The following is a 15,107-nucleotide window of genomic DNA, read 5'->3' on the forward strand; positions in this document are numbered from 1 at the left end:
CTTTTTTTATAGTATCTTTATCTGATTTTGGTATCAGGGTAATGCTGGCCTCATAGGATGAGGTGGGAAGTGTTCTCTCCTCATTAATTTTTTGAAACTGTTTGTTTGAGAAGGCTATTGATAATAACTCTTCTTAAAATTTTGGTAGAATTGCCCTGTGAAGTCATCTAGTCCCAGACTTTTGTTTGTTGGGAGTCCTTTGATTGCAGATTCAATACTAATAAACAATCTATTCAGATTTTCTATTTATTCCTGATGTTGTCTTGGAAAACTGTGTTTCTAGTAATTTATTCACTTACTCTAGGTTATCCAGTTTGTTGGCATATTACTGTTTGCTGTATTCTCTTATGATTGTATTTCTGTGATGTTAGTTCCAATTTCTTTCTCATTTCTTATTTTCTTTACATTTGAGCACTCGTTTGATTTATAAGTCTGACTAAAGTTTATCAATTTTGTTTATCTTTTCAAAAACTACAGCTCTTGGTTTATCTTTTCTATTTTTTTTTTTTTTGGTCTCTATTCTATTTCCATTCTGATCTTTATTATTTTCTTCTTTCTACTGATTTTGTGCTGTTCTTTTTGTGTGTGTTGCTTTAGATGGAAAGTTAGGTTATTAATTTGAGATTTTTCTTGTTTCTTGAGGGAGGCTTCTATCACTATAAATTTCCCTCTTAGAATCATTTTTGCTGTGTCCTGTAGATTTTAGAAGGTTGTATTTCTACATTTTTCATTCATCCCAAGGTATTTTTTTAATTTCTTTCTTTATTGACCCAATGGCTTTTGGGTAGCATGTTTTCAGTCTCCACTTGTTTGTGTTTTTGCCAGTTTTATTCATGCAATTGATTTCTAGTTTCTTATTGTTGTGGTCAGAAAAGAGGCTGGACTTAATTTCAACCTTCTTAAATTTACTGAGATTTTTCTTGTGGCCTAGCATGTGATCTATCCTGGAGAATGTTCCATATGTCCTTAAGAAGAATGGGTATTGTGCTGTTTTTGAATGGAATGTTCTATAGATATTTATTAACTCCATCTGGCCTAATATGTCATTTAAGCCCATTTTTCCTTATTGGTTTTTCGCCTGATCTATTCATTAATGTGACTGGGGTATTCAAGTTCTCTATTATTATTTTATTACTGTCAATTTCTCCCTTTATGTCTGATAATATTTACTCTATATATTTAGGTGCTCCTGTGTTGGGTGTATAAATATTAACAAGTCTAATATCCTCCTCTTAGATTGAGGATCCTCCCTTTATCATTATTTAATGCCCTAAATAATGTCTTGGTATATATTTTGTTTTAAAGTCCATATGAGTCTGTCTGATATGAGTACTGTTACCCAGGCTTCCCATTTCCACTTGCATGAAATATCTTTTTCTAATCTCTTCACTCTCAGTGTGTGTTTTAAGCTCTGAAGTAAGTCTTGTGTAGGTTGCATATACATGGACCTTGTTTTTTCATCCAGTCAGGTACCCTATGTCTTTTGATTGGAGTATTTAGTCTATTTACATTAGAAGTGATAATTAATAGGCACATACCTTTTGCCATTTCATTACATGTCTTCTGGCTGTTTTGTAGTTCTTTGTCCTTATATTCTTTTTCTAATCTCTTCTCTTTTGGTTTGATAATTTTTTAAAATTATGTTTGGGTTCCTTTGTCTTTGTTTTTGTGTATCTATTGGAGAACTTTGATCTGCAGTTACTACAAGGTTTATATATATATATCAATCTGTAAATATATCTGCTTATTTTAGAATGACTTCCCTGGTGGCTCAGATGGTAAAGCATTTGCTTACAATGCAGGAGACCCAGGTTCAATCCCTGGGTTGGGAAGATCCACTGGAGAAGGAAATGGCAACCCACTCCAGTACTCTTGCCTGGAAAATCCCATGGACGGAGGAACCTAGTAGGCTACAGTCCATGGGGTCGCAAAGAGTCGGACACAACTGAGTGACTTCACTTTTCACTTTCTTTAGAATGATAGTCATTTAAGTTCAAACACATTCTAAAAGCTCTACTTTTTAAACTAACCAGCCCACAACATTTTATGTTTTGGTGTTATATTTTATATTTTCATGAATATCCATTAACTGTTCCCTGGTGGCTCAGATGGTAAAGAATCGGCCTGCAATGCAGAAGAACTGCGTTTGATCCCTGGGTCAGGAAGATCCCCTGGAGAAGAGAATGGCTACTCACTCCATGGACAGAGAAGCCTGGTGGGCTACAGTACATGGGGTCACAAAGAGTTGGACACTGCTGAGTGACTAACATTTTCACATTAACTGTTCATTGCAGTTATAGTTGATTAATAGTTAACTTTGCAATTTTGTTTTTTAACCTTCATTGCTGCTTATTTAAGTGGTTCATCAACTGCCTTTACAGTATATTTACATATGTCAGTGAGATTTTTTTCCCTTCAAATATATTTTCTTATTTCTTGTTATAGGCTTTTCTTTTTCACCTAAAGATCCTTTAACATTTCTTGTAAGGCCAGTTTAGTGGTGATTAACTTAAGTTTTTGCTTGTCTGGGAAACTGTTTTTCCTTCCTTTCTGAACGATAACATTGCTGGGTGGAGTATCTTAGGTTGCAGATTTTTCCCTTTCAGCATTTTAAGTATAGCATGCCACTTCATTTTGGCTTACAAAGTTTCTGGTGAAAAAATCAGCAGATAGCTCTATGGGGGTTCCTTTGTATGTGATTTTGCTTTTCTTTTGCTGCCTTTAGAATTCTCTTTAATGTCTGCCATTTCAATTATGATATGTCTTCATGTGAGTCTCTTTGGGTTTATCTTGTTTGGGACTCTCTGTGCTTCCTAGATCTGGGTATCTGTTTCCTTCTTCAAGTTAGGGAAATTTTCAGCCATAATTTCATCAAATATGTGATGAAATATTTTTATCTCTATCTCCTTCCAAGAGCTCTATAACCTGAATGTTAGTATGCTTGATGTTATCTTACAAATCCCTTAAAGTTTCCTTTAAAAATTGCTTTTTCTTTTTGTTGTTTTGATTGGGTGGTTTCCAATATTTTGTCTTCCAAGTAGCTTATGCAATCTTCTGTATTACTTAATCTGCTGGAAATTCTTTCTAGTGAAATTTTCATTTCAATTATTGTATTCTTCAGCTCTGACTGGTTTTTATATTTTCCAGTTCTTTGCTGAAGTTCTTACTTGGTTCCTCTATTCTTTTCCTGAGTTTGTGAGCATTTTTATTATTGTTGTTTTAAACTCTTTATCAAGTAAATTACTATCTCTGTTTCATTAGAGGTACTTTTGTTTGTGGGGAAGTTATTCTTTCATTTGGAATATAGTCATTTGTCTTCTCACTTTTTGTTTCTATTGAGTTATGTGAAACAGTTACCTATCCCAGTCTTAAAGGCATGTCCTTGTGTGGGAGCATCCCTGTGCAATCTGCATGTACCCAGTTTTTGGTGAGAGACCTGGACCTGAAGTAAGCAGTAACTGTGTCTTCATTTGGGGTGCATGGGAAGCTGTCACCTTAGCAGGGCATAGAGTTGGAATAGGAATGGTTAGAAGTGGAGCCAGATGTGAGCTGGGGCCTCTCCCAGGGTTAGGGCAGGCCCATAAGCAAAGGGGTTAGAGCTGTAAATCTGGGCCAGCGCCTCTTCTCTCCAGTGTGATGGTGGTCACTCCTTTGGCCAGAGGCATGGCTGAGGCCCAAGGGGCTGGAACCTTAAATCTGAGCTAACTCAACTTCTCCCTGGTACACTGGTTATTTGTACTTGGTTGGGAGCAGTGCTGGAGCAGGCAAGGCTGGAGCAGCAACCCAGTGCAGGGTGGGACGTGTGCTGGAGCAGTCCTGGAAAGGCAACCCCAGACCATGAGGTGTTTTCAATCCGATCCTTCTGCGCTGAAACTGGGGGCAGGTGAGTCTGTGGCATGCTCTTCAAGTCTGGAGTCTCGGTTTCTACAGCTCTCTGATAAGCTCTACTGGTTTTCAAACCAAGCAGGCTTGTATTCTTGGTGCTGGATTTCAGGGTTAGGGTGCCCAATATGGGACTAAACCCCTTGTTTCTTAGGGACGATGCACAAGCCTGTATCCCCCTCCTCTTCTGGGTCACCCACTAGGGGTGTAGATCCTGATTAGATTGCTTATCTTTCCTTCCTCCCAGACTCCACATGGTCCCTCCTTTAATAACCTTGGTTGTAGAAGAGCCTTTCTAATAGTCTTCAGACTGCTCTCAGAAAGTACTCAATAAGTAGTTGTAGTTTTGATATGTTTGTTAGGGAAGTTCAAGGTCTACCTATTTCAACATCTTAATCCCATACAATCAAATATTTAAAAATTTAAACTTCTTTCTCTTTCCTAACACTGAATTAAAGGTAAAGTTCTTGTGAATTCAGCTTGATTATAGTTCTTAGACTTACCCTTACCCCTTACATCCACCACTTTTCAGCCCCACTGCCCCAACCTCAAGATGCCCTTTGGAGCCTAGAGCTCTGTAACAAAGAAATATTTCATAGTGATTTTGTTGTTTTTCTTAAAAAAACAAGAAATACATGTTGAAGGAAATATAGGAGTTGTGGAAAGAGTATATTTTCTGGAACCAAAAAGATAATTTCGAATTTTGGCTTGATTTATTAATGAGTGACTGTGAATAACATAGTTATTTCTCTGAGCTTCAGTTTCTTTCTTTGTAAAATAGATGTAACAACTAACAGGTTTGTTTCTAAGGATACTGAAACCTGAAGAAAATATCACAAGTATTCACTGTATGGTATCCATTATACTATTATAATTGTGTTTAATTCATACATACCTCATATGCTGTAAGTATTTAAAATTAAATTTGAAATAGACTAAAATATAAATATATCATAGTCTTGTGTATCCAAAATTTGTCAGGTTCTCCTGAATCTTTTTAGATATAAGCTAATTTTTTAGAACTTCAATCCACGCTTTATCTGAATTGTATTGAAAGCAATAGTCTTTTTACTACTATTACTTTATATAAGTTAAGCCCAGGTGACATGCAGGGAGCTTGTATAATAAGCCAGAAAGTAGACGCAATTTCTTCTCTCTTAATCAAGCAATACTGTTCTTTCTTCACAAACTTTAAAACTCCCCAAACAGGTTTCAAAGCAATCTGTTCACCATGGCATGAACTTAGCAAAAGAGTTCTTATCACACAATGCACTTACTTGTCCCATGTGATAAAAGTTGCTCTCTGTGTTGAAATGCCAAGACCAACAATTTGTTTCATTTCTATTCCTGCAGCTAAAAATGAAGATAGATAAAACACATTTAAAAGCCAAGGAAGTTTTTCTCTATAATAGTATCATATGGAAAAGAAATTACTTAATATAATCTATGAGAAAAGCAACTGGGTTCAGCATTTTAAATAACACAATTGGAGCTAATAAATAAAACATTACTGGGATGATTTTGTAGTATTTTTTTTTTTACTTAAAGGGAAAAGAAGTTATAATCTAATAATAATAAAATGGACTTTTTGCTTGAAAGATTAGAAAGAAAACAAACAGTGCTTAAAGTAAGTTAGATGCTATTTTCTTCTTGATAACACTAAAAAATAGGATCTTCATTTAAGCAACGATCAACTATAACAGAAGCTGGTTGATGGCAACAAAGGAAACCTTCATGGAAAGTAGCATAAATACTGAAGCACAGATCTTATTTACTACACAAACTCATGCTAGGATGCAAATAAAAACATGGATTTTGCAAAGTCCAAATTTCTTGAAATACAGCAGCTCACATTTCACATTTCTGTGACATTCTTTTAAAAAAGCAATTTGTCCCACTGAACAAATTAGGGACAGCTTCAATTTGAGCTGTGTTCAATTTAAGGATGACATACCACCTCCTCTATAGTACTCCTTCCTAGCCTGAAAATAGGAAATAACCAGACAATCCCCAGATGCAGGATAGTCTATTAAACTGATCTGTACTTTGGAAAATTGTCAGTGTCATGAGGCATGTGATCTATACGAAAGGAGACTAGACTGACTACTAAAGGCAATGCCTCATCTTTGTTAGATTCTGGATTGAAAAAAAAATTATTCAATACTGAGATAAGAGGGGAATACTGAGGATCAAGTATTAGAAAATATCACTGGGTTAATGTTAAATTTCCTGTGTGATGATTACATCATGTTTACGCAAGGGAATACTCCTTATCTTTGGAGATAATCCTTAAGTATTTGAGGATGACAAGTTATTATATGATAACCAACTCTCACCTCGGGCAGCTAATGTGAGCCTAGGAGAAAGCACACAAGTATTCTTCCGACTTTTTAAAAAAGGGTTTGAAATACTTCAAACCAGAAAAGTTACGAGAAGCAATTCAGTCAGAGAAATGAAGTGAAAGACCTGTTTGAAATTACAAGTCCTCTTTCGCCATGTTTTTAAAGAAGGCTGTACTGAGACTGTTCTTAAAGAGCTAAGATTCCAGACCCTGGCTGCAGCCAAGAGAACACTTGCCCTAAGAGGCTGCAGAGGAAAAAAATAAAACAAAAACTTATTTTACAAGAAAGACAACTCAAATGTAAACTCCTGAGAGCAGGAACTGAGCATTGTAATTTTGTTTACAACTCTCTGGTATTTTGTACGAAACAGGAAATGGAATGGGCACTGGCTACAACCTGGAATAAACAGTAACGTGAGCCTTTAACACTGCAGCTCAAAAAGACTTCAAGCAGAGGAGTTGCTGCTACCTTCCCTTGACAAAGTGGGTTCACTATAAACCACAAATGTCCTTCCTCCCCAAACTACTGGGAAACTGCGACTCCAATAAAATATGTATGTATAATTTAGGAAACCCACAAAATTATATACAAAATACACATTACCATCTCTACTTTTATAAATCCAATTACCTTTGACAGATTCTTTTATTACAGCAACAAACTGAAGCCAGAGAACATCAGGATCAATTTCAACCCAGCCAGCCTGAGGATAAAGACTTTCTACCTATTAAGGAAAAGAGAACATTTAGTAAAAACAAATTAGAACAAGTCAATAGCATCCAGGCTGTAAGGGTACCAGTTAAAATAATTAAAAACAAGATTTTATTTATTACCTAATTCACTTTTATTGTTAAGATGGAAAAAAATATGAAATAAAAAAGGATGATACACCAAAAGAGCAGTTTTATTCAGTTCATGAATTTACAGAAAATTTATCTTTATTTCCCAGGCTTTCTACAATGAAAATGCATTATTTCTGTAATAAAAAAAAAATGTCAAACTTAAAAAAAAAAAAAAAAAAACCTGGACAGGATGCATGGAGCAGCTATTTGTAACCTCCAAAACGTATATAGTGGCAGGCAGGGAAAGAAGATAAGAGTTAGAGTACCACCAAAGTGGTAGGGAGTTTCCCATTTTTCTTCTAGTATCACCTGGCCTAGACTCAAGGCAGCCTGAAAACCCAGAAGCAGGTACCAAGGTGCACTGGAAAAGCCAGGAGAACGTTGGTTACCACTCAGAGAGGAATAGAACAAATCTCTCACTTTTCTTTTTTATCCACCATCTTCATCCTTTTATATGCTGGCTGTCTCACAGTGGCAGCTACAGCAGTATCCACAAGCACCCCAAATACTGAGGGAGGTAAAACTTCCTCTCTCAGAATAGGTGCTGGAGACCCACCAGGCTAAGGTGAACCCCCCATGGCTTTTTCCTCTTTGTGTCCTCCTGATGCCTAGCCTTGGATGTGGGCATAGGAAGTGCCCTGCAGAATGGGATAGTGAAAGCTCCAGCTTCAGGTAAGAGGACCCAAATGAGGAGGCTCAGGGAACCAAAAAGTCCCAGGAAGATCTCAGAGAGGGAAGAGCTTGGAAAAGCTACTCCAGAAAGACGTGGATGAACTCCCAGGCTCTCCCGGAAGCTGCACATGTATGAATACACTCCTAGACGGCATTTTGTTGTTGTTTAAGTCGCTAAGTGTCCAATTCTTTTGCAACCCCATGGGCTTGTAGCCCAGGGCTTCCCAGGTGGCGCTAGGGGTAAAGAACCTGCCTGTCAACGCAGGAGACTTAAGAGATGCAGTTTCAATCCCTGAGTCGGGAAGATCCCCAGAGGAGGAAATGACAACCCACCCCGGTGTTCCTGCCTGGGAAATCCCATGGACAGAGAAGCCCAGCCGGCTACAGTCCACAGGGTTGCAAGAGTCAGAGATGACTGAAGCAACGTAGCACACGTGGACTGTAGCCGGCCGGGCTCCTCTGTCCAAGGGATTTCCCAGGCAGGAACACCGGGGTGGGTTGTCATTTCTTTCTCCAGGATCTTCCCGACCCAGAGTTCAAACCTGCGTCTCCTGCATTGGAAGGCAGATTCTTTACCACTGAGCCACCAGGGAAGCCCTCCTAGATAGCATAGCAAAGATGCTAAAAGCAGAACTTAAAACAAAAAAAGAAAAAAACAGATCACTGCCCAAGTCCTGGGGCTTCCTAGATGGTGCAGCTGGTAAAGAATCTGTCTGCCAACGCAGGAGACACAAGAGACACAGGTTTGATCCCTGGGTGGGGAAGATGGCAACCCACTCCAGTATTCTTGCTTGGAGAATCCCATGGACAGAGGAGCCTGGTGGGCTGCAATCCATGGTGTTGCAAAGTCAGACACAACTGAGCACGCATGCACTCCCAGGGCCCAGACTGACCTCTAGGTGGCACAGGACATATGTAAATAGCACTTCCAAGATCTTAAAAACAGAATTAACATTGAAATCAAAATCCAAGGAAGGCTGGTCAGACTGTGTAGCTCGAACACAACTGCATTAACTGCTTATTAAAGAAAAGTATCAACATTTGTCATAGGCCTTATATAAGACTCAGAGGTTTATAACATGATATTCACAATGTCCAGGATACAATCCAAAATTACAAGGTACATTAAGAATCAGAAAATTTTCAGCTCATATAGCAAAAGATAATAGATACCAGTATCAACATAACAGATAATTTTGACCAAAAAAAAAAAAACTGGAGAAAGAAATGGCAACTCACTCCAGTATTCTTGCCTGGAGAATCCCATGGACAGAGGGCCCTGGCGGGCTACAGTCCATGGGATCACAAAGAGTCGGACACGACTGAGTGACTAAACTCAACTCAACTTATTATAAAAATGCTCCAAGAAGTAAGGGTGAATTCTTTTGAAACAAACAGGAACATAGAAAGTTTTAGCAAAGAAATAAAAGACATAAGGAAAAACAAAAATCTCACCATTTTGAAATTAAAAATACAATCATTAAGTGGGGGAAATGGAGAGATGCTGGTCAAAGGATACAAACTTTCAGTTATAAGATGAATAAGATCTAGGGACTTAATGTTCAGTATGGTAACTAGAGTTAATAATAATGTATTATACACTCAAAATTTGCAAAGAGATCAGTTAAGTGTTCTCAACACACACACACACACACACACAGATACAAATGATAACCCTGTGAGATGAAGTGGTTTAATTAACATTAATTATTTCATTAACAATGTGTCTGTATGCCAAAAGATCAATTTGCACACCTTAAATACATACAACTTTTGTCAACTGTACCTTAATAAAACTGGAAAAATTTAATTAGAAAAAGAAAATGATTAAAACACATACTTGATCAGCTCGATGGTAGAATGGAGATAACCAAAGAAAGTCAATAAACTTAAAGATAGATCAATAGAAATTCTCTAATCTGAACAACAGAAAAAAAAAAAAGAAGAAGAAAACCTCAGGGATCTGTGGGACAGAGAAAATGGTCTAATATTCATTTCAGCAGAGGCCTCAAAGCAGAAAAGAAAGACTTCAGTGCCTAAACAAATTACTTAAGGGAAGTAATAGTGCTGAGAATTCCCAAGCCCAGTAAAAGACTTAAAATCTATATATTCAGGAAGCTTAGAAAACCCCCACCAGGATAAGTCCAAAGCAGTTCACAGCCAGGTCCAACATAATTCAAATGCTAAAAACTGAAAGCAAAACAAAACAAAACTGAAAGCAACCAGACAGAATAAATACACAGAATAATAATTCAAATGACTGTGGACTTCTCATCAAAATGAAGGCTAGGAGGAAGCGGCTCGACATTTTTAGAGTGCAAAAAACTTTGATCTACAATTCCATATCAAAATCCTAGGATTTTTAATAGATATAGATATGATCATTCTAAAATTTACATGGAAAGGTGAAAGAACTAAAATAGCCAAAACAATACTGAAAAAGAATAAAATTGGAGGACTCACACTACACAATTTGAAGACTTACTCTAAAGCTACAGTAATCAAAATAGTGTAATTATAAAAACAGACAAATAGATCATGGAGCACAAGAGAATCCAGAAGTAGACCAACATGAATATGGCTAGTTGATTTCTGACAAATACACAAGGCAATTCAATGGAGAAAAATAGCTTTTTCAACAGAGTTGGAATAATTTGACATCCATATGCAAAAAAATTAACCTCAATCTTAAAACCCCTCACTTCTTACACAAAAAACTAACTCATAATAGATCCCAGATGTAAATGTAAAACTGTAAAATGCTTATAGGAAATCACAGCAAAAAATCTTTGTGACTTAGGATAAGGTGAAGAGTTCTTAGACATGACACCAAAAGCATGATTAATAAAACAATAAAAATTGATAAAGTGAGTATCATCAGAATTAAAAATGTGTGCTCTGCAAATGACATTGTTAAGAAAATGAAAAAGCCAAGTACAGACTAGTTGAAAACACCTGAAAATCATGTATTCAACACAGGATTTATATCCAGAATATATTTTTAAAAATCGCAAAACAACAGTTAGAAAACAATTCAATTAAAAAATGGCCAAATAACTTGAACTAGCACTTTATCAAAGAGTACATATGGATAGAAAATATGCACATGGAAATATTCAACATCATTAGGTAAATGCAAATCAAAACCACAGTGAGATAACACTACATCTAAAATTAAAAAAAATACTAACAATATCAAGTGTTGATGAAAAACAGAATTCATAGACATTGCTGGTGGGAATGCAAAATGATAAGAGTCACTCTGGAAAAGTTTGGCAATTTTTTGTTAAGTTAAATATTCACCTACCATGTGACACAACAATCCCACTCCTACATATTTATCCCAGAGAAATGAAAATTTACATTCACATTAAAATCTGTACACAAATGTTTACAGCTGTTCTCTGCAAGATCACCAGAAACTGAAAACAATGCAAATATACTTCAACAGGTGAATGAATGTGGTATATTCATATAATGGATTACTACTCAGAAATAAAAAGGAATGAATTACTGACACACATAATATATATGACTCTCAAAGGCATTATGTTGGAAAAAAGTCAGTCTCCATAGGTTACTTACTGTATTTTTCCACTTATAAGATATTTTCAGAAGGACAGAAAAAAAAAAAAAAACCATAGTCATGCAAAACAGATCAGTGGTTTTCAGAGATTAGGTGTGGGAGGAAAGTGACTATAAACGGCTTGCACAAGGGTTTTTCGGTTACTTCCACACATGTGCTAAAACTCACAGAACTTATTAACCAAAGAAATCTCATCTTACTCTGCTAATTTAAAAAATAAGATAAAAAAGAATCTTTGGCTGCAGGTTAAAACAATGGCTTGAACCTAAGTGTTTTATTTCCAATTCCTCTCAAGACTCCCATCAAACTAAAAACATGAAAAAGGTTTATGCAGAAAGACCAGAAGAGAGCAAGGAAGCTCAGACCAGGTTTTAACAAATGTCTTTAACACTATCAGTGAGTGGGTAGGTGGTACAGAGCTAAGTACAGAGGAGACAACTGAATACCTCACTACCCACTCAGATTATATATCTCTGCTCAACCCCCGGCAGAATCTCAGGTAGAACTCTGAAAATTAGAGATACCTCAGAAGACTGGGATGCCATATGCTGCTGAACAGAGGAGTGATTCAATCTTTACAAGGACGCTCAAACTCCTTGTCCAGTCAGATCCACTGTCCCTCCCTAACACAGCAGAAGGTACGAGATTTACTCTCTGGAGAAGCTAAACCAGAGACATTCTTTACTTGCAAATACTAGAGAAAAGTAAGACATGGTACTGAAAATATGAATGGATAAACAACCAAAGATCTTCATTTAAGGAAAACCTCTAACACATAAGAAAAGGCCAAAATAAACAGAAAAAAGGGAACTGTGAGAAAACACTGACAATGTGGGGAGCGTGAGGGTGACACAGAGATGATACGAAAAAAGAATCTATATTATCAATCAATCAATATTATTCCTCAGTGAGCCCACTGGAAGTAAACAGATTTTACAAAATCTATTCCCATTCTTTAGGTACTTCCCCAGTGGCAAGTCAATCCTAAAGGAAATCAACCCTGAATATTCATTAGAAGGACTGATGCTGAAGGTGATGCTCCAATACTTTGGCCATCTGATGCAAAGAGCCGACTCATTGGAAAAGACCCTGATGCTGGGAAAGATTGAAGGCAGGAGGAGAAGAAGACGACAGATGAGATGGTTGGATGGCATCACTGACTTAATGGACATGAGTTTGCGCAAGCTCCGGGAGATGGTGAAGGACAGGGAAGTCTGACACACTGCAGTCAATGAAGCTGCCGAATCAGACATGACTTAGTGACTGAACAACAATTCCCCTTCTATCAAATAACATTTCTCTTCTTTCCATGCAAAACTTTCATGACCACAGACTGTATGTAATGACTCAACTGTAATAAATACTTCCGCATCCTAAAAAATTCAATATGGCCATCATCGTGTCAAGTCAACAACTTAAACTTGGCAGTGGCACTCCAGGGTCACGTCCCCCCACTTCACCAACCCAGACAGCTCACCATCACCAAACATGTCACAACAGTTTAGAAGATCAAACTGAAATACAAGATCAAGAATATATTCAAAGCTAAAAAGAAAACGTGTTCTGTTGATTAAAAACAAAAGACAACAACTAGTTCTTTTCAAGAATGTACAGAGGGAACACAGTATTGGAAAGTCCAGTGTTCTTCGGAGTGGTCTTTCTGTCCTGTTCTTCCAACCAAAATCTTATTATCTTTTACAGTTTCTCACGATGGCATGATGTTCCAATGGGGAACATGATGAACTTTCTTTACTTTGAAAAACTAAAAATATCAAACATTCACATGTAGGATTCCCAAAACTCTGAACACTACTCTCGTATATAACACCAATATTTAAGAGTTCACAGAAAGATTTTTTTAACTTATGAGGACTTTCTTAGTGGTCCAGTAGCTAAGACTCTGTGCTCCCAATGCAGGGGGCCCAGGTTCGATCTTAGGTCAGGGAACTAGATCCCACATGCTACACCTAAGAGTTCACATGTTGCAACTTAAAAAAAAAATATCCCACATGTTGCAAGGAAGAGTGAGGATCCTCAGTGCTGCAGCTAAGAACAGTAGAGTCAAATGAATAAATAAAAATAAATATTAAAAAAGAAAGAAAAAAATACAACTTATAGAAAAAGGCTACAAATGTGGGTGTCTGCTATTAAAAAATGAATACCATAAGAGATAAAATTAAAGTCTTCTGAGAGGCCTTAGTACTAGCCTTCTCAAGTAAAAGTTCCTGTTTGGGATTTCCATTTTAATGAAAAGACCAATAAAGCCTATTTTGTTCATATCTCTAAAGAGTGATTTCTTCAGTTTTTCTTTCTCAAGCTATTTATTTGGCAGTACCAATCAAATCCTATGCTAAGTGTGGGTTTCTATTATATATTCTTTCCAACATAATTTAGCAGAGGTGTGATTTTCATTTGAGAAAACAAATACAAGTTCTGTGTCTAATCATGAAGGAAACTGATTTCCTAATATTTTCCTAATATGACTAAATATAATTCAATTATTTATTTTGTACCCAAGAAATAATAAACTAGGTGCTAAGAAGCTGGATTTAGAAAAGGCCGAGGAGTGCTCGCTTCGGCAGCGCATATACCAAAATTAGAAAAGGCCAAGGAACCAGAGATCAAATTGCCAACATCTGTTGGATCATAGAAAAAGCAAGAGAATTCCAGAAAAACACCTACTTTTGCTTCACTGACTACACCAAAGCCTTTGACTGTGTGGGTCACAACAAACCGTGGGAAATTCTGAAAGAGATGGGAATACCAGACCACCTGACCTGCCTCCTGAGAAATCTGTATGGAAGTCAAGAAGCAACAGTTAGAACCAGGCATGGAACAACAGACTGGTTCCTAGTTGGGAAAGGAGTACATCAAGGCTGTATATTGTCATCCTGCTTATTTAAGTTATATGCAGAGTACATCATGCGAAATGCCAGGCTGGATGAAGCACAAGCTGGAATCAAGATTGCTGGGAGAAATATCCATAACCTCAGACACCCAGATAATAACACCTCTATGGCAGAAAATGAAGAGGACCTAAAGAGTCTCTTAAGGAAAGTGAAAGAGGAGAGTGAAAAAGCTGGCTTAAAACTCAACATTCAGAAAACGAAGATCATGGCATCTGGTCCCATCACTTCATGGCAAATAGATGGGGCAACAATGGAAATGGTGAGACACTTTCTTTTCTTGGGCTCCAAAATCACTGCAAACGGTGACTGCAGCCATGAAATTAAAAGATGCTTGCTCCTTGGAAGAAAAGCTATGACCAACCTAGACAGCATACTAAAAAGCAGAGACATTACTTTGTCGACAAAGGTCTGTCTAGTTAAAGCTATGGTTTTTCCAGCAGTCATGTATGGATGTGACAGTTGGACCATAAAGAAAACTGAGCACTGAAGAATTGATGCTTTTGAACTGTGGTGTTGGATAAGACTCAAGAGTCCCTTGGACTGCATGGAGATCAAACCAGTCAATCTTAAAGGAAATCAGTCCTGAATATTCACTGGGAGGACTGATGCTGAAGCTGAAATTCCAATACTTCCGGCCACCTGATGTGAAGAACTGAGTCACTGGAAAAGACCCTGATGCTAGGAAAGATTGAAGGCAGGAGAAGAAGGGGACAGCAGAGGATGAGATGGTTGGATGGCGTCACTGACTCAATGGACATGAGTTTGAGCAAGCTCCCGTAGTGTGTGATGGGCGGGGAAGCCTAGCGTGCAGCAGTCCATTGTGTGCAAAGAATTGGACATGACTGAGCAACTGAACTGAACTGAAGAAGCAATG

General features: G+C 37.4%; 1 protein-coding gene and 1 non-coding gene across 3 annotated transcripts in view; one reads left to right on the plus strand and one right to left on the minus strand.

The window, feature by feature from the left end:
• Positions 1-15,107, minus strand: part of GK5 (glycerol kinase 5) — a 79,114-nt gene that overhangs the window by 61,758 nt on the left and 2,249 nt on the right. For both annotated transcript variants that reach the window (XM_061167768.1, XM_061167769.1), the window contains exons 2-3: positions 6,855-6,948; positions 5,160-5,235 (exon numbers count right to left, since the gene is read on the minus strand). In XM_061167768.1, coding sequence (XP_061023751.1) covers positions 5,160-5,235; positions 6,855-6,948 — 170 coding nt within the window. The remainder of the gene's footprint in view (positions 1-5,159; positions 5,236-6,854; positions 6,949-15,107) is intronic.
• Positions 1,761-1,832, plus strand: TRNAC-ACA (transfer RNA cysteine (anticodon ACA)). The gene has a single exon. It is a non-coding gene; the product is annotated as a tRNA-Cys (tRNA).

The sequence above is a fragment of the Dama dama genome, chromosome 19, assembly GCF_033118175.1.
Source record: "Dama dama isolate Ldn47 chromosome 19, ASM3311817v1, whole genome shotgun sequence".
Lineage (NCBI taxonomy): Eukaryota > Metazoa > Chordata > Mammalia > Artiodactyla > Cervidae > Dama > Dama dama.